Source organism: Musa acuminata, chromosome BXJ3-9, assembly GCF_036884655.1.
Source record: "Musa acuminata AAA Group cultivar baxijiao chromosome BXJ3-9, Cavendish_Baxijiao_AAA, whole genome shotgun sequence".
NCBI classification, from domain to species: Eukaryota; Viridiplantae; Streptophyta; class Magnoliopsida; order Zingiberales; family Musaceae; genus Musa; species Musa acuminata.
The window spans coordinates 11,982,527-12,002,542 of NC_088357.1; the positions used below are offsets into that span (position 1 = coordinate 11,982,527).

At 37.5% G+C, this 20,016-nt stretch overlaps 2 protein-coding genes across 7 annotated transcripts; one reads left to right on the forward strand and one right to left on the reverse strand.

Moving 5' to 3' along the window:
* Positions 1-5,546: 5,546 nt before the first annotated feature.
* LOC135648757 (glycine-rich RNA-binding protein 4, mitochondrial-like) lies at positions 5,547-11,592 on the reverse strand. Of its 6 annotated transcripts, none has more exons than XM_065166687.1 (7): positions 11,291-11,427; positions 9,804-9,910; positions 9,648-9,707; positions 9,146-9,334; positions 8,005-8,193; positions 6,864-7,052; positions 5,547-5,911 (listed from the first exon to the last, which is right to left on the reverse strand). In XM_065166687.1, the coding sequence occupies exons 2-7, from the start codon at positions 9,809-9,811 to the stop codon at positions 5,719-5,721; spliced, it is 828 nt and encodes a 275-aa protein (XP_065022759.1). In that variant the 5' UTR covers positions 9,812-9,910; positions 11,291-11,427; the 3' UTR covers positions 5,547-5,718. The 6 variants fall into 6 exon arrangements, 4 of the variants coding, with proteins under 4 accessions (XP_065022759.1, XP_065022760.1, XP_065022761.1 ...); XM_065166688.1 differs by having other exon boundaries at positions 5,547-5,977; XR_010501054.1 differs by adding an exon at positions 10,020-10,088 and having other exon boundaries at positions 5,547-8,259; positions 11,291-11,592.
* Positions 11,593-12,126: 534 nt separating this feature from the next.
* LOC103998263 (endo-1,3;1,4-beta-D-glucanase) lies at positions 12,127-19,482 on the forward strand. The gene is made up of 7 exons (XM_065165777.1): positions 12,127-12,389; positions 12,550-12,571; positions 13,822-13,948; positions 18,345-18,435; positions 18,618-18,707; positions 18,801-18,901; positions 19,094-19,482. The coding sequence occupies exons 1-7, from the start codon at positions 12,239-12,241 to the stop codon at positions 19,247-19,249; spliced, it is 738 nt and encodes a 245-aa protein (XP_065021849.1). The 5' UTR covers positions 12,127-12,238; the 3' UTR covers positions 19,250-19,482.
* The last annotated feature ends 534 nt before the right edge of the window (positions 19,483-20,016 follow it).

Sequence of the window (20,016 nt, forward strand, 5' to 3'; positions counted from 1 at the left end):
TTTAAGACACCAAGGATGTTATGTATGAGTACTCTGCTCTTTGATACTAGACTTATAGGTCTGTAGGTTTCAGATCTAGTACAACCGATCATCGAGAGTAGTAGCCAACCTTGCGAGGGCAATTGAGTGTCGATAGAGGATCATCCGCTCTTGGTGTCATGAGAGAAATATACTATGTGTTCTTGCTTAGGCAAATCCCTAGCTAGGGTCATTCGGATTGAGAGAGAGAATTCTCCGGGAGAATCCAATTAGAGCGAGACTCGAGTAGATTCCATATGGGCCTAACAGCACCATGCCCGGTATACGGTCTCTGAGATATTAGATAGATGAGGAACTATAGATACATGATAACTGAGGATAAACAAGTCTAATGGATTATATTTCTTTATATCGTCTAAGGACTACGACGTAGTGACATAGTACGTTTGTAATCGATGAGTCGAGTGAATTATTATGGAGATGATAATTCATTAAGTTGGAATGAGTTCTAATAGGAATGACTCATGAGCAGCTCGATATTGGGCTTAGAGGGTCACACACATATAGTAGGTGTTGCGATAAATGGGGGTATCCACTGAAGCCCTTATCTTATTGGATATCCAATAAGTCCCTGAATTATTGAATCTTATGGATAAGATCCAATAAGAGCTAGTAAAAGATTATTATATAGAAATCCACTAATTCAAGAGGATTGAATAGTTGGATAGAGATATAATACTCAATAGGGAAATATCCATTAATGTTAAGTTGATAAGGACTTCTATAAATAAAAGGAAATCAAAAGGGACTAGAATCCTTTTCAACTACCACCTCCTATTCTCCTCCCTCCCTTTCTTGCTCAACTGATAGCCATAGTTGCGTGTGGACTACAAGAAGGGTTGGCCCCTTCTTAATCATGTGGTGCGCGTCTAGAGGAAGATCATACAGCGATTTAAAGATCGTCTTCACCGCATCTACCATGTGGATCACCGTTAGAGAGGAGGATAGTTGATCTCCTTCATCCACTCCTATAGATTTAAAATTTTACAAGGATACATGATCTTCCTATGTAACAAATCTCGCTTAATACGCGTAGTTTCGGTTTTGCGTTTTGTTTTGTTCACCAATTTTCGCAAGACGATGAAAACCCTTTTTCTTTATGAAATATACGATTTTGCTTTCTATTCTTCTATTGTGCATGTGATGCTCTATCTAAGTTTCCTAATAGTGGTATTAGAGTCAGGTTGCTCGTACTATTAATTGATTTTTAAACTACATGTATTGATAAATCACATAGAATTGTTTTTGCGCGATTGTTATCATTTTTTATCGTAGTTTTCATATCTGGAACTATAACTCTTTTCTCTGTTAAAAAGTATTTTAGAAAGATATTTTGGTGTTAAAATTGTTGATGCAAAAGAGGAAGAAAGGGCAACAATTATTGCTGCTCTATAGGTCGGCCAAAGGCTACTTGCAACCTTGGTCGAGAGCCGTAGAAGAGGCTCTTAGCCTGGCCACCTGCAGCAAACCTACTAGTCACAAGTGCCCTGCAAGCCCATCACGTGAGTGATGATATGTGTCATACGCACTCTTTTTACTTATTATTTATTTGATATTTTATCACTTTATCTTGCATGATTGCATATATTGTGATATTCATGGATCTGTACAATAGAAATCAAATCATGATTAGATCACAATAATGAGACCGATTCTCCTTTGAGTAGGGACTCTAAATAATCTCGGTCGTAGGTTACCCGAGAGGGACATGAGATAACCAGATAGATTGGTGTGTTGCATACTCGTCCATATGATTGAAGCAGTTGGTCTCATAACTGCTCGTGTGGAGACACTATGGATACAGTACATGTTCTCATTGGAGAATGAGTTCATTGATTGATCCACTCACGAAATATTAGATGGTTGATGATACTTCATTTTCAGACAGTGATTCCGTCATCCTAATGGTGTATCTAGTCCTTAGACTTGAGATACCAAGGATGTCATGTATGAGTACTCCACTCTTTGATATATAACTTATAGGCTTGAAAGTTTCAGATCTAGCACAATCGATCATCGAGAGTGACAGCCAACCTTACGAGGGCTATTGAGTGTCGATAGAGGATCATCTGCTCTCGGTGTCATGAGAGGAATATCCTGTGTTTTTGCTCAAGTAAATCCCTAGCCATGGTCATTCGGATTGAGAGAGAAAGAGTTCTTCGGAAGACTCCGATTAAAGCGAGACTCGAGTAAAAACCGTATGGGCCTGATAGTACCATGCTCGAAATATGATCTCTATGATATTAGATGGATACGAGACTATAGATATATGGTAGCTGAGGACAAATAGGTCCAATGGATTAAATTCCTCTATATCGTTTGGGGACTACGGTGTAATGGCCTAGTATGTCTGCAATCGATGAGTCGAGTGAATTATTATTGAGATAATAATTCATTGAGCCAGAAGGAGTTCTGACAAGTATAACTCACGGTCAGCTCGATATTTGGCCTAAAGGGTCACACACATATGGTAGGTATTACGATAAGTAGAGGTTCGGATATGAGATATCCGCTAGAGCCCCTATCTTATTGGATATCCAATAAACCTCTGAATTATTAGATCCTATAGATAAAATCCAATTGTTGAAAAATTTGGGGGGTGACATCACATGCGCAGTGGAAGAACATAAAAAATAAAATCCTCAATTTCCCAAAGATGTATTCGTCATCGCGGGAAGATTAGTGCGCAAAATCCACGAAACTTAAAACTACGTAAATGAAAGATTGTGTTACCTAGGGAGATCGTATATCTCTGAATCCCTGCAGATCTTTAGGAGAGGGTGAATGAGGTCAAGCGTTCTCCTCTCTAGCGATGATCCACATAGCAAGACTGCGATGATGCTCATCAAAACTCCAGGCCTGCTATTTGAGGTGGAGAGAGGGAGGAGAATAGGAGAGGCAATCCAAAAAGGCTTTAGCCTATGAATCATTTGTTCCCTCTTATTTATAGATGTCTCTTGTCAACTTAACCCTAATGGATCCTGCCCTATTGGGTATTGGATCTCCATCCAACTACCCAAGCCTCTAGATTAGTGGATCTCTATCCAATAATCTCTTATTGGCTCTTATTGGATCTCATCCATAGGATCCAATAATTCAGAGGCTTATTGGATATCCAATAACACAATGGCTCTGACGAAAATCTCATATCTGAACCTCTACTCATCGCAACGCTTACCATATATGTGTGACCCTCTAGGCCCAATATCGAATTAGCCGTGAATTATACCTGTTAGAACTCTATTTTGCTCAGTGAATTATTATCTCCATAATAATTTACTCGACTCATCGACTGCGGATGTAGTAGGCCACTACGACGCAATCTCTAGACAATATAGGGGAGTCCAATCCATTAGACATGTCTGTCCTCAGTTATCGCGTACCTAGAGTCCATCATCCATCTAATATCCTAAAGACCATATACCAGGAATGGTGTTGTCAGACCCATATGGTTTCTAATTGAGTCTCGCTCTAATCAGATTCTCTCGGAGAACTCTTTCTCTCTTAATCTGAATGACTCTAGCGAGAGATTTGTCTGAGCACGAACACATGAGATATTCCTCTCATGACACCAAGAGCGGATGATCTTTTATCGACACTCAATAGCCCTCGTAAGATTGACTATCACTCCCGATGACCAACTGTGCTAGATTTGGAACATCTAAACCTATAAGTCTGGCATCAAAGAGTGGAGCACTCATACAGAACATCCTTGGTGTCTCAAGTCTAAGGACCAGGTACACCACTAGGACTACGGAATCACCGTCTGATAATAAGGCATCATTAACTATCCAGCATTCCGTAAGCGGATCAATCAGTTAACTCATTCTACAATAAGCATTTGTATTGTATCCCTAGTGTCCCCACACGAGCAACTATGAGAACAATTGCATCCATTATATGGACGGGTATACAGCACATAAGTATGTCCGGTTATCTCGATATCCCTCTCGAGTAATCTATGACCGGGATTATTTAGGATTTGTGTTTAAAGGTGAATCGATCTTATTATCGTGATCTCATCATGATCCGATTCTTATTGCACATATCCATGGACATCACAATATATTCAAGCAACAGATAATATAAAGTGATAAAATACCAAATAATAATAAGCAAAAAGACTGTGTTAAGTCATATATGTCATCACTCACTTGATTGGCTTGTAGGGTCACCTATAACTAGCAATCTCCCACTTGACATAAAGCCAATCACATATGTGTCTGATCCCCATCAGACCCTTGTGACGCTCAAAAACAATATGATATAATGACTTTGTCAATAGATCTACGATGTTATCTTCGGATGAAACTCTTTCTATTGCTACATCTCCTCGGGTCACGATCTCTCTAATAAGCTAAAACCTACCCAGAACACTTTTGATGAGACCTAGGTTCTCTCATTTGAGTAATCGCCACTTTAGTTGTTGCAATATAAGGGAATCAACTTCTTATTGCCCGGCACGACTCTCAAATCAATGATGAACTTCTTCATCCAGACTCCCTCATTTGCTGCCTCTGCTATAGCAATGTACTCCGCCTCTGTGGTCGAGTCAGTAGTAGTATCTTGTTTGGAACTTTTCCAGTACACTGCTCCTCCATTCAAGGTATATGCATACCTTGAATGCGACTTGTTATCATCAACATCGGACTGGAAACTTGAGTCTGTGTAGCCTTCAATCCTGAGGCTACTACCTCCATATACCAGTAAAATATCCTTAGTCCTTCTCAAGTACTTAAAGATACATTTTACTATTCTTTAGTGCTCAAAGCTTGGATCCGCTTGATACCTATTCGTGACACTCAAAGCATGCGCTATATCAGGCCAGATACATAGCATGACATACATGATAGACCCTATCGCCGAGGCATAGGGTATCCTATCCATATTCATCCTTTCTTCATGAGTCTTTAGCGACATACTCCTAGAAAACAATATCTCATATCTCATAGATATGAGACATTTCTTGGAATTTTCTATGTCAAACCTTTTGACAATGGTGTCTATATATCTGGACAGGGATAAGCCAAGCATCCTCTTGGATCTATCTCTATAGATCTAAATGCCCAAGATATATGATGCTTCTCCTAAGTCCTTCATTGAGAAGTGCCTATATAACTATGCCTTTACTATGAATAGAATTCCTACATATTTCTCAATTATCAGAATGTCATCCACATATAACACTAAGAAGGTGATAGTGCTCCCACTTAACTTCCTGTATACACAAATCTCATCTTCATTCTTAATAAAGACAGAATATTTGATTACCTCATTAAATCTTATGTTCTAAATATAGGAGCACCATATGATAAAACACTCTCGTAGAAACTTCAAGTTGAGACACATTAACCACTAAAATATTTAACTATTTAATATTTATATATACAGTTGCAAGTGTGTCAGGACTCACTTCTTATTGCTTAGAAACTAAGTCTCTTAGTGACTGATATCAGATACCTGTTTAAAGATCCACCAGGGAACCAGTTATGCTGAGTGACTTGGACTTCTAATACTAAATTCTCTGATAAGGTCTTGTCCAAAGTTTGAGCATCAGTAAACTAAAAATCAAGAAGTTTAAATCCATAAACACTACATCTGAAATGAAAACCCACAGCCAAAAAATCAAGAAGTTTGATCATGTATGCATTTATATGTGTGCAATTAACAACACAGACTTCACCTTAGATTTGCACGAGAAGAAACCACCCCAGATAAGAGGCCAATCAGCTGCATCAGCATCCCTGTTTGATCTAGTGGTCCAGTATTCTGCAATTTTTCTGATGTGACCAGGATAAGATTGTGGGACACAAGGTGAAACTGATTAGTGACGCTATGCCACCATTGAAGTTGTATCCCTGTCCACCTTTCTCTGAGGAAATATTTGGATTGAAAAATTGGAAAATAGACATGTCCATGGATGCCCAGTCAATCATGACTGAATGAATAAATATACACATTATCAAGAAAACATGATAATTAGTGTTCATATAAGGCAATATATTAGAAAAATAGATTGTACATCACATATCAAAACTACGAAAGGTATTTGTAACCAAAGAATTATACACCTAAAACCAAATTAAATAAACTTGTGTCTCATCTTCATTCTTAATAAAGACAGAAGATTTGATTACCTCATTAAATCTTATGTTCTAAATATAGGAGCACCATATGATAAAACACTCTCGTAGAAACTTCAAGTTGAGACACATTAACCACTAAAATATTTAGCTATTTAATATTTATATATACAGTTGCAAGTGTGTCAGGACTCACTTCTTATTGCTTAGAAACTAAGTCTCTTAGTGACTGATATCAGATACCTGTTTAAACCAGTGCCAAGCATATTTGAAATCTTACCTGTGCATCAACTTTGCATTATCTTAACTTGATTAACCTCACTTTAATCAGGTTTAACTTCAGAACATGGGTTTATGTTCATGAGGTCAACTCTACTGCCAGGAAGAAGGTGCAAAAGTTCCAAGGCAAGAAGCTCAGGCTGCTTTCTCAAGAACTGAATAATTGCAGGACTGATGTTATAGCAGCCAAACCAGTTCTTAAAACTCCAAAACAATAAAACATGGAAACCCCAGGGGTCTTTTAGAAAGATCCACCAGGGAACCAGTTATGCTGAGTGACTTGGACTTCTAATACTAAATTCTCTGATAAGGTCTTGTCCAAAGTTTGAGCATCAGTAAACTAAAAATCAAGAAGTTTAAATCCATAAACACTACATCTGAAATGAAAACCCACAGCCAAAAAATCAAGAAGTTTGATCATGTATGCATTTATATGTGTGCAATTAACAACACAGACTTCACCTTAGATTTGCACGAGAAGAAACCACCCCAGATAAGAGGCCAATCAGCTGCATCAGCATCCCTGTTTGATCTAGTGGTCCAGTATTCTGCAATTTTTCTGATGTGACCAGGATAAGATTGTGGGACACAAGGTGAAACTGATTAGTGACGCTATGCCACCATTGAAGTTGTATCCCTGTCCACCTTTCTCTGAGGAAATATTTGGATTGAAAAATTGGAAAATAGACATGTCCATGGATGCCCAGTCAATCATGACTGAATGAATAAATATACACATTATCAAGAAAACATGATAATTAGTGTTCATATAAGGCAATATATTAGAAAAATAGATTGTACATCACATATCAAAACTACAAAAAGTATTTGTAACCAAAGAATTATACACCTAAAACCAAATTAAATAAACTTGTGTCTCATCTTCATTCTTAATAAAGACAGAAGATTTGATTACCTCATTAAATCTTATGTTCTAAATATAGGAGCACCATATGATAAAACACTCTCGTAGAAACTTCAAGTTGAGACACATTAACCACTAAAATATTTAGCTATTTAATATTTATATATACAGTTGCAAGTGTGTTAGGACTCACTTCTTATTGCTTAGAAACTAAGTCTCTTAGTGACTGATATCAGATACCTGTTTAAACCAGTGCCAAGCATATTTGAAATCTTACCTGTGCATCAACTTTGCATTATCTTAACTTGATTAACCTCACTTTAATCAGGTTTAACTTCAGAACATGGGTTTATGTTCATGAGGTCAACTCTACTGCCAGGAAGAAGGTGCAAAAGTTCCAAGGCAAGAAGCTCAGGCTGCTTTCTCAAGAACTGAATAATTGCAGGACTGATGTTATAGCAGCCAAACCAGTTCTTAAAACTCCAAAACAATAAAACATGGAAACCCCAGGGGTCTTTTAGAAAGATCCACCAGGGAACCAGTTATGCTGAGTGACTTGGACTTCTAATACTAAATTCTCTGATAAGGTCTTGTCCAAAGTTTGAGCATCAGTAAACTAAAAATCAAGAAGTTTAAATCCATAAACACTACATCTGAAATGAAAACCCACAGCCAAAAAATCAAGAAGTTTGATCATGTATGCATTTATATGTGTGCAATTAACAACACAGACTTCACCTTAGATTTGCACGAGAAGAAACCACCCCAGATAAGAGGCCAATCAGCTGCATCAGCATCCCTGTTTGATCTAGTGGTCCAGTATTCTGCAATTTTTCTGATGTGACCAGGATAAGATTGTGGGACACAAGGTGAAACTGATTAGTGACGCTATGCCACCATTGAAGTTGTATCCCTGTCCACCTTTCTCTGAGGAAATATTTGGATTGAAAAATTGGAAAATAGACATGTCCATGGATGCCCAGTCAATCATGACTGAATGAATAAATATACACATTATCAAGAAAACATGATAATTAGTGTTCATATAAGGCAATATATTAGAAAAATAGATTGTACATCACATATCAAAACTACAAAAAGTATTTGTAACCAAAGAATTATACACCTAAAACCAAATTAAATAAACTTGTGTCTCATCTTCATTCTTAATAAAGACAGAAGATTTGATTACCTCATTAAATCTTATGTTCTAAATATAGGAGCACCATATGATAAAACACTCTCGTAGAAACTTCAAGTTGAGACACATTAACCACTAAAATATTTAGCTATTTAATATTTATATATACAGTTGCAAGTGTGTCAGGACTCACTTCTTATTGCTTAGAAACTAAGTCTCTTAGTGACTGATATCAGATACCTGTTTAAACCAGTGCCAAGCATATTTGAAATCTTACCTGTGCATCAACTTTGCATTATCTTAACTTGATTAACCTCACTTTAATCAGGTTTAACTTCAGAACATGGGTTTATGTTCATGAGGTCAACTCTACTGCCAGGAAGAAGGTGCAAAAGTTCCAAGGCAAGAAGCTCAGGCTGCTTTCTCAAGAACTGAATAATTGCAGGACTGATGTTATAGCAGCCAAACCAGTTCTTAAAACTCCAAAACAATAAAACATGGAAACCCCAGGGGTCTTTTAGAAAGATCCACCAGGGAACCAGTTATGCTGAGTGACTTGGACTTCTAATACTAAATTCTCTGATAAGGTCTTGTCCAAAGTTTGAGCATCAGTAAACTAAAAATCAAGAAGTTTAAATCCATAAACACTACATCTGAAATGAAAACCCACAGCCAAAAAATCAAGAAGTTTGATCATGTATGCATTTATATGTGTGCAATTAACAACACAGACTTCACCTTAGATTTGCACGAGAAGAAACCACCCCAGATAAGAGGCCAATCAGCTGCATCAGCATCCCTGTTTGATCTAGTGGTCCAGTATTCTGCAATTTTTCTGATGTGACCAGGATAAGATTGTGGGACACAAGGTGAAACTGATTAGTGACGCTATGCCACCATTGAAGTTGTATCCCTGTCCACCTTTCTCTGAGGAAATATTTGGATTGAAAAATTGGAAAATAGACATGTCCATGGATGCCCAGTCAATCATGACTGAATGAATAAATATACACATTATCAAGAAAACATGATAATTAGTGTTCATATAAGGCAATATATTAGAAAAATAGATTGTACATCACATATCAAAACTACGAAAGGTATTTGTAACCAAAGAATTATACACCTAAAACCAAATTAAATAAACTTGTGATCAACTCTAATGAAACCATGTCTTCCTGGGCCTCTCGAAGCAACTTCAAAAGTGTTTGAGTCAAAATATGTATGGTTTGGCTCTTACCTGTTTAGAAGGAGATTCAGCTTCTGCAATTGTGACAGCAACAAACCTGCCATCAAGAAACTACAAGAAAAAGGGTCAAAATTAAGAATAGAAATATTGCAGATGTACAGAGCTCTTTAGAATTTGAAAGTTAAATGCAAAATAAAATATAACCACCTTTCCATTCATCTCCTTTACCGCCGTTAGTGCATCTTGTTCACGGGCAAACCATATATATGCAAGTCCCAGAGACTGTTTCGAACTTTTGCTTGTAATTATCTTTACTGCAGAATGGCAGAGGGACAACCAGTACTTAAGTGCTATCAAACAAGTAGTATAAGTTTTATTCCCTTTTTTGTCAAATAATTGATTTAAACATTTTAACTATTTTACTTTTCTTGACTTCTCCAAAGGATGAAAAGGTCTTTGCCAAGAATCCCTCAGATGTTGAACGAGATAATCCTGTATTGTCATATCTAAAGCATTAGGATTTATATGATAGACCTAAAGAATCAGAGCAAAGACACTTCTTATTGCATAATCTATTTTAGACAATGCACACAGTATATAGAACCTTAAGACGGATATGAGAGGACTGTAAAAATGAATCATATAAGAAATGACATAATATTAACATATATGTATCATTTTTAGGAAAAGGCCATATTTTCTGAAGGAGAAACCTGACATACTCGAACTATGTTATGATGGATCTATTAATGCCAATTTCTCTTTTATTATCTTCCTATAAGTGCTAGAATTTTACAAGTTGATCTTTTCCATCAAATGCATCATTTGCCAATTCTTATTCTGGAGACTCAGACTTCCTCATTAACCTTAATATTTGTTTTGTTTGTTCCAAACTTAACAACACCACCACAACATCCAATTGATTATTACAAATTATTAAGCTGATTTACATGGATATCAAGTACTTCTCCTCCTTGGAGCAAAAACCAAGCAGACTCTGTGTCCATGGGCCAAATGCAATCTGCATATCCCATGCACACACACTGTTTGATGTAAAGATAGCTTTGTTCCAAGGGCCTCAGATGTGCCATGTCTTAGCCGAAGATCACGCATTTGTGCCTACGTGAGATACATTGGTGTTCTTAAAACCATAAGTTCGATGTTGAGCATGAATCATGTTGGTATGTTTCACGTACAGGTCCATCCAAAATAAATTTTACTTTTGCTTTCACATATATATATATATATATATATATATGTGTGTGTGTGTGTGTGTGTGTGTGTGTGTGTGTGTGTCCTTGCAAAACTACAAAACTTGCTTTATGCGGTAGACCATTAAGGTAAAACTATAATGATAATAAAAATATTAAGAGAATTTTATCCATTTTAATTTTTTTTAAAGAGAAATTTTCAAACTAAGTATAGGTTAAACACCTGAGTTTCCCAAATTTATGTTAACGGGAGAGGTAAATTGCGAGGATCTTCATATTTCAAGCAACATGCATGCATGCTATATTATAATCAACTTTGCAAGGATATAGTGTAGTGACGTCTACAAGTCATTACTTTTTCAGAACGGCAATCCGTCGAACACAATGACTGCAACCGGATAGTCGTTGAAACTCTTCTGGTTCTTATGGCAAGAACACGTTTCGAATCCATTCTATAACCGACGAGACTTACAAAGTGAATACCTTTGATAAAGATCCTCGACGAGGGTGGAGGTCCGGGGGAAATCGCGGAATCTGAGGTCGCGCATCCACGGACGGGTCCAAGGATGCGCTTATCGCGGATGGCCCGAGCAGATATCGGAGCACACGGCAGTCCGGAGAGCGGTGGGCGCGAGAACAGCGTTGCGGGGATAGGCGAAGAAGGTCTCAGCCGGGAGAGAGGAGGGAGAACGGAAAGTGAAATGGGCCGATGGTGGTGAAGCGTAGCCATGTCGTACAATGGTGGATGCCGTGATTTTGTTTTCTAAAAAAGAAAAATAAAACTGATATTAAGTTAGAAGTAAAAAATAAATTTTCTTTTAGATTTATGAATGCTTGGGTGGAAAGACAATGGGCAGAGGAAAGAGATAATTTTCACAAGTTCCATGTTTTGAAAATTTGAAATTTAATTATAAACTCCCTTTTGTATCAGTGTAGTGTTTGCTAAAGAAATCATTATGATATTTAACGATAATATATATTTCTATACCTCGGCATCTCAATTTTTTTTTGTTTAGTGACATTTGAGATCTGAGTTGGATTATAAATATCATACATTTTCGTTCCATAGGCAAGGCAATAATCTTTGTGCACATTCAACTTACCAACTACAAAGTACATATAGGTGTGATTTTTTATATTATATTATATTTTTATTTTTATTCTTATTTTATAATAATATATTTTTTAATTTAAAATAATTGTGGTTGATGAATTTTTTAGTTAAAAAAATTACATTCGGCTCAGTTTGTTTCGTACATAATTTAATATACGATATAAAATTATTTCTTCGTAGAAAAAGAGGTTTCGTGGGGTCGAACATTTGGACTTTGCGCGTCCTTGTTGTACCTACCATATCCTATCCGCCGTCCTTGGACTGCTCGCCACTCTCGGCACAGATCCAGGAAAGAGAGGAGAGAAGAAGCCGTGAAGATGGCGAGCTCCCAGTGCTGCGCCAACCCGCCGACTCTAAGCCCTGCCTGTGGCGACGGCATCGTCGTCGACGACCTCGGCGGCGTCAGGGCGTACACCGCCGGCTCCCCTAACTCCAAGCTCGCCGTTCTCCTCATCTCCGACATATACGGTGATGTACTCTGCTCCTCTCTTAAGCTTCCGTCCGTCTCTTGCCCGTTCCCGCTTCTCCTTCCGTCCGTATGTATGCTTAGGGTTTCTACGGTCTTTGTGCTTTCTTTCTTTCTTACGGTTGTGTCGCTGACATGCTTCGTCCGATGGAATGTTTGCAGGATTCGAAGCGCCGAATTTGAGGTACCGATTTCATTTATTGGCGTTTGTGTTTAGGCCCTGACTTGTGTGACTTCCGATTTGGTTGTCTTCCATGTGTTTTGTTGGCTTGCCCACGTTGACATTAGAAGGAAACTTCTGAGGGCATCTTCCAGGTAAACCGTGCTGGTGGTCTGTGATCTCCATGTCGGTTCTTTCTTAGTACAGCAAACAGAGGGGAAGACCTGAGGCACTTATTTGACCTTGAAAGTTCTCTGACTTTGGTCAGTATGGTGGATTAATAATCATATGATTAAGACCTAAACAGATTGTGGTACAAAATATTAATTGACGTGAGACTGTCAGTAATATGAGACATGAGCTTTTGATCGATCATGCACTAATATTTTCAGCTGAAAAAAGCTTATACAGACAAGTATATGAACGTACAATACGTTGGAAATATATATATTCAATAACAAAATAGCAAGACAAATGATCAATGGAGTGGTCGAATATGTGGCTAGGCAGTGCTAGGGGCTAATTTGGTGGAATCATAAGCTCATATCACATGATCAATACGTTGTAGTTCCCAAGTCTCACTGATAGTTAAGAAAGCTGAAAGACATCCTATTTACTTTTTTTAGCTGGCTGTGTTTATGATTGGTCTAATCATAGGTAACTCTGCCTCTTTTCTGTATATGATGAACTGCTTCTGTTCAACTGTGGCCCTAAATTTATGTCTTTGTACTTGTTCACTTTGTATCGAGTGTCTATTTCCCCCTATCATCTTCTTTATATCACTGAAAGGCTGTTTGATCGTTTGTAATTCTACATGAAACTTAATATTTCTTACCAAAATATTCTGTATTCTATTTGCTGATATTATCCAATAAAGTGAGAACACGGATGTGATAATCTCTGCTATTACTAATTTCATAAACCACTAGGGTGGACTGTCACAAAGCCTGTTCTACCATCGTTGTTTGCAGGCAGCATGGACTGCTTTGTTGGTTTTTTAGTGTTTTAACCCATTTCAATTGTTTGTATCGTAACACCACCAGGCTACAAAATTATGATATTTCTTTGTGAACTCTTGGTCATTTCAAACAAAATTTATATTTTGGATTGGAGATAATCCTAGGATTCTGTATTATTTTTTCTGATGGTTGGTAATGTTTTGTTGGTTGTTTTCTGTTGTTTATCTACATTTACATCTTCATTTTATTTCCTTTTATTGCATTAAAGATTTTGTGAACTTTTAATGCTTACACTTGCAATGTCTGGTTGTAAAGGAAAATTGCAGACAAAATTGCCACCTCAGGTTTCTTTGTTGTGGTACCAGATCTCTTATACGACGATCCCTATTCAGCTGATAATCCTGAGAGGCCTTTTTCGATTTGGATACAGTCTCATTCGCCGGTTGGTTTCTTATCTTGCATCCTGAATTTCTCCGGGAGTAAATTATTATTTGGGTAATTTTCTCGGGTTATTCTAGCACTATATTTTGACAAACACTATATGAATCAAGGTATGCAATTTCGAATATACATATTGGTCCGTCAGCTGACCGGTACATGGATCGTCCGTTACCAGACGGAATGATATATATATATATATACATATACATATAAGTATATGTACATATACATATATGTATATTTACATATACATATGTATATGTATGTACAGATACATATGTATGTATATACATACAAATATATATATACATATATACATATATATGTATGTATGTATATATATATAAGCGACGTCGAAACTTCGGTATGGTACGAAATTACGAACCTTGATATAAATGAAAGAATTTTTCATTGATCTTATTGAAAGAAATTGTGTTTGTTATTCATCTGAAAAATTGTTAATAGTGAAAAAAAAGAATCAATAGAATGGATAATCAAAGGAAAAACATAATCCTCCAATATTTATTGTTAAGGTGTTTTTATCATGAGATTGCAAGTTCTTTTTGCACTGAGTGATTTCATGTTGCACTTCTGGAACTCTTATGAGATCAATTAGAACATTGTTTGTGGTGCATGTTCCAGTATTATCTTGAACACACCTGCCACAGTGAGATAAGATGAATTTGTACTTACAAAGGACTATTGAGTTACACCTTGTTGCACACTGAATTGGATTATTTATTTTAGGGCAAAAGTGATTGAGTTATATATGTGTGTGTGTGTGTGTGTGGAAGTTAGTGCTGTTACGAAGCATCCTGGTGCTTACCTAGATCCTCGGGCGAAATAAGGCCTTGAAAGACCCTAGATAAGGTGCCTTCTATTGAATCTCGGATTTTGATGATTAAATCAATTGATAAAGTTATGATCTAATCTGCGTTTTGAGTGATGCAAGAGTAACTTCGATCAGAAAACGCAAATCGATTAAAGCAGGAGGAATCGGACGTTAGGCCAGAGTGAAACATGTTAAGAGATTGGACGTCGAGCTACAGGATCGGTCGACGAGTCAACAGAAGGCTTCGTGCCATGAGTTCAAGTATCGGGCCAAAGGATCGGATATTGCGCCAAGGAGATCGGAAGTTGCAGGAGTCAACATGTCGATTGGGCAATACGCCGAAGGAAAGGACGAAGCACGAAATGAACCAATAACATGCTGGACAACATAGGATTCATGCTTGTAATCAATTATGTCTAGATTGAGTTAGTTTAGGACTAATTGAGTCGATTTTGGGATGAAACAACGTCAACTCAATAAGAGGTCAATTGGGCCTGAATCAAAGCTAATTTGGGCCTGCTTGTTGGCCCATTCAATGACCTATAGTAGGGTTTGACGGTGGTACCGCCCAAACATAGTCTCCCAGACTAGGCGGTGGTACCGCCCAAACACAGTCTTCAAGACTGTGTTAGGCGATGATATCGCCCAGTGTTAGTGTCAAACTGGCGGTGGTACCGCCCAGTGTCAGACTGACAAGCGGTGGTACCACCAGTTGTCAGTCTGGCAGGCAGTGGTATCGCCCAATATCCCAAAAACCCGGGGATTTGAATTTTGGCTCTAATATTTGAAGTCATTTGGGGTTTATAAATACCCTACAAATTTCTGCTTGGAATACACACAAAATAGAGAAAAAACTTTATGATTCCAAGGTTGTAAACTCTTTTAAGTATAGAGTCCCTCCTCCAAGAGCTAAGTGATAGTCTTAAGGGAGATGTGTGAGGGAACACTTGTAAAAAAAGGGTGTAAATGTTCTCTCATGAACCTGTGAAAAGGAGAAAGAGTGTAAGAGTAGTTGATCTTCGCTCATTAGAAATAAGATCGGTAGTGGAAGCCGGTGGTCTCGAGTGAAGAGGAATGAGAGTGGACGTAGGTCACGACGACCGAACTACTATAAATCCGATGTACTCGGTTTGCATTTCTATTCTGCTTTTCATTCTCATATTATAAACGAATGGAACGATTTGGAGAAGAAAACTTTTTCTTTTAACGCTAAAGCTATGAATGCTTAATTTTGCATTTTAGATAAAAATGAGTTTAATCGTATTTCGATTTGTGAAACTACACATGACATTTGGCACACACTTAAAATTACACATGACGGCACGAGTAGAGTTAAAGATTCTAAAATTAATCTTTCGATGCATGATTTTGAACTGTTTCGAATAAAGCCAAGCGAAACCATTGTTGACATATACACCCATTTTACGGATGTCGTCAATGGCGTAAAAGATTTTGGCAAATGTTTTTCGAATCTTAAACTTGTTAATAAAGTTTTATTGTCTCTTTCTAAAAATTGGGATTCGAAAATAACTGCAATTCAAGAGGCAAAGGACCTAAATAACTTTTCGCTTGAAGAACTTATCGGGTCTTTGATGACCTATGAAATGAAGTGTATAGCATATGATGAACTGAGAATATAAATTAGGGAAAACGTTGTTGTAATCTTGAGAGTTCCCCTCCTCTTCTCTAAGAGGGTAATTTCTATTTAAGGGAGGGTTGAGTGGTTGTAAAGGTTATCTCCTAAACCTATAAAAAGGAAAAACGGGTTATAAGAGGATAGTTGGTCTTCGCCCATTGAAAGAAAACTGTTAGTGGACGTCAGTGGCCTCAACGGAGGAGGAATTGGTAGTGGACGTAGGTCACGACGACCGAACCACTATAAATCTGGTGTAATCTTTTTTTTGCCTTTTTTATTCTTCTTCTCTTTATATTGCTTACTGATTTGGCTGCACAATGCACTTTACACCCTTATTATGTTAAACGCATTTTCGATACGGGTTTAATCGAAACGAAGTTTTCCGAATCGACATCATTCTTACGATAGCATTAATTCACCCCCACCCCTCTCTTAGTATCGTCACGGTTGTAACACCTTCAACTTGGAACTGCCTTTGCGAGTGCCTCAGTTGAGGTGCTAGCTGCTCAGGCAGTCGCTTAGGCCTCACCTGAGCTTTCCACTCATGGAGCTTTTCCATGTTACCAATGCATGATATTACTTTCTGTCAGTCCATCTATTCTATAATACTAATTAGATCTTAAATGATTATGCATGATGAGACTGATTCTATCTTTTCAATGATCCATCAAAAAGAGATTTTTCTAGGTACTTGAGATATGGTATAAGTTATATATATATATATATATATATATATATATATATATATATATATATATATGGATTTTCTCGAGGCACTTGAGATTTTCACGATGAATGTTGAATCTTCTAAGGATCTCATTCTTTAGTGTTAGCAGGTCTTCTTGAGCATTTTCCTTTGTCATCTCTCAAGCCTCTAATTTTTCTGCTGGCTATAGATATTTTGCTTAAGCATTTCAGCATTTGTTTGCTTGTTATTTTCCTGTGTGGTCTAAGCTGATCAGATCTGATACCTTAGGAACAGCATTGGCTATAGTTTCCTATGTTTATTGGGTCTTTTGGGGTGTGGCCTTGAACTAGTCTTCTAAAATTAACCTCACCTAGTGACGAAGGATTCTACTTTTAATACTGGACCCTGTATTACCTTATTATACTGGGTACTGACTCATATCACTTGAATAGAAAAAGAAAATAAAGGAATGAGAAAGAGCCAAGAAATATCATGGAGAGAAAAATGGCTGGAGGCAGACAGCTATACCCCATTTGTTCCTCTTCTTTTTTAGCCTAATCCAATTCGGCAAGTGTCTATTATGACTTCATCTTAAACTGGTCTGTGTAGGCTGCATGACGTTTACCAATCTATTATGACTACATAATGTTAGACTGGTCTGTGCAGGCTATGTGATGTTTATCGAACCTAACCAGATATATACTGGGCCAGTTTGAGTGGCTTGGGTTGGTTTCGATGTTGAGTTTCTTTAAATTACAGAATAGTATATTATTGTTCGACATAGGACAGGGATACCCCTGGTACAAAGGCAGTATGCATCCCATTCTCACTGGAATGGTTCATAGAGCAGTATGGCACAAATGTGTTCTTGCTTGCCATTAATATCTGAAACACACTATTGGAGAAGAAAAATTGGACATGCATATCATGATCTAGTTTATCCATACGTTGTCTAGAACACTAGATTTTGGCTCATGTTATGTGCATTCAGCCCAGTACTGTCTCCTGTTCCTTTAGTGTCCTATTAGGTGATTGTAGCTTACTTTCACTCTAATTACTATGGTACTGGTACAATTGGGGTTTCAGCATACAAATTCAGAATGTGGACAATGGATAAAAAATTGTCTCATATAATGTTTGACTGAAAAGAATACAAAATGACATCTTCACTAGATCACTTTTGAATTGCTTTAACATAAATATTGATGCATGGAAACAACAAGGTTTTTTTGCCTTCATAGGACAAAGGCTGTCAAGATGCAAAACCAATTATTGCAGCTCTAAGGAACAAAGGCATATCTGCAGTTGGGGCCGCTGGCTTCTGCTGGGGAGGTGAGTCTCACGTGATATTTTATGCATGGACTTTGAGCTCTGATTGTGAAGACCCAGATATGATTACAGTGAAAAATAACTGTATCTTTTGGATCTGGAAAATGTAGTCCTAGACCTTTATTTAGCCTTAAACACTTGAATAACTTATGTTATTGACTGAAATTCAACTTCTTGTATCTCAGGCAAAGTTGTCTTGGAATTAGCAAAGTCCAGTGAGATTGAAGCTGCTGTCCTTTGCCATCCTTCTTTCGTAAATGTTGATGATATGAAGGGTATTCCCTCCTTTAAGAATTGGTCAAACTCATGCTTTCTTAACATGTTTTTATTGTTGAGAGTTGAGACAATCTGTTTTCACCATTTACCAGGTGTTAAATGTCCTATTTCAATACTTGGGGCTGAGAATGACCATATTTCTCCGCCTGAACTGTTGAAGCAGTTTGAGCAGGCTTTATCTTCAACATCTGAGGTAAGTCACCTATGGCAGCATTTTCAGGTCAATTTAGTCATGTTGTTGGACTCTAAATTACAGAACATGCATCTTAAATGTAATATCAAATAATGCTAGCTTATCTATTTGATTAATCTGCTATATGGACCCCTCAAAATATATGCTAACATTCTGTGATCCAATATGATTTTGGGCCACATGATTTGTCAGGAAAGACACATTGTAAAGATATTTCCTGGGGTTGCTCATGGATGGACTGTCAGACACAAAGCCGATGATGCTGCAGCTGTTAAGCGCGCTCAAGAGGCACATCAGGACATGCTGAACTGGTTTATCCAACACGTCAAGAAAGAACATGTGAACTAAAATACTTCTTATTCACTCAATGGTCTCGTCGGACTGTCTATTAAGGTATAATTCAGACCTTGTGTTGAAACTTATGGTTGTTGCTTTGGAAGATGGATGTTCTTCCTGACTGGTTGAAACTACTAGTAAATTCTGAAGTCTAATTCCTATGATGGGGATTAGCAAATAGCTGTCCCCTGTAAAATGAAAGATTTTCAACTCGTTTATCTGATCATAGCACAACTTATTTTGTTTTTCTGCTGTTCTTGGTCACCGAAAGCTAAGAGTTCCATATTGCTTCTTACATGTTTCTGCCTCAAATGTTTAGTATCCATAGAGTGTGTCTTACAGAAGTTATAATTCCTTTTGAGGAATACCTCTGTTTCAAGCATGCTTAGTTTCCTTTGTGCTTTGGCTCTTCCATCAGGAAAGTGTGAGGCTTTGGTTTCATAGCAAGCTGGATTTCTTTTAATCAAGTTGTTTAGGTGGCTGAGTCACAGGGCCGACGTGGATTTGTGCTTCCCAAGCTTATTCATGTTGTTGAAGTTTATAAATATATTAAATCCTTTCTTCACGGCATAATCTTTTGGGTTATTGCTAACCCATGATTTGCCAGCAATGGTCTATTAAGGATAGGTGGACAGCAGTTCGATTGGAACCAGAATCGAACTCGAAAAAGTGGGACTGCATTGATCCGATGGTTCATCGGTTCCGAATCGAATGGTTCGATTTTAGTTCCTAGATTTGAAAAATCGGAATCGTCGGGAATGGTTCGATTTTAGTTCCTA

What these genes read in the sequence shown, in the direction of transcription:
- LOC103998263 (XM_065165777.1), top strand. Translation starts at nt 12,239, where the DNA reads ATGGCGAGCTCCCAGTGCTGCGCCAACCCGCCGACTCTAAGCCCTGCC. An exon ending in TTCGAAGCGCCGAATTTGAG is followed by an intron (nt 12,572 to 13,821) that starts GTACCGATTTCA and finishes CTGGTTGTAAAG; the next exon opens with GAAAATTGCAGACAAAATTG. An exon ending in CGCTGGCTTCTGCTGGGGAG is followed by an intron (nt 18,436 to 18,617) that starts GTGAGTCTCACG and finishes CTTGTATCTCAG; the next exon opens with GCAAAGTTGTCTTGGAATTA.
- LOC135648757 (XM_065166687.1), bottom strand. An exon ending in TCTTCTCGTGCAAATCTAAG is followed by an intron (nt 8,194 to 9,145) that starts GTGAAGTCTGTG and finishes ATATTTCCTCAG; the next exon opens with AGAAAGGTGGACAGGGATAC. An exon ending in TCTTCTCGTGCAAATCTAAG is followed by an intron (nt 5,912 to 6,863) that starts GTGAAGTCTGTG and finishes ATATTTCCTCAG; the next exon opens with AGAAAGGTGGACAGGGATAC.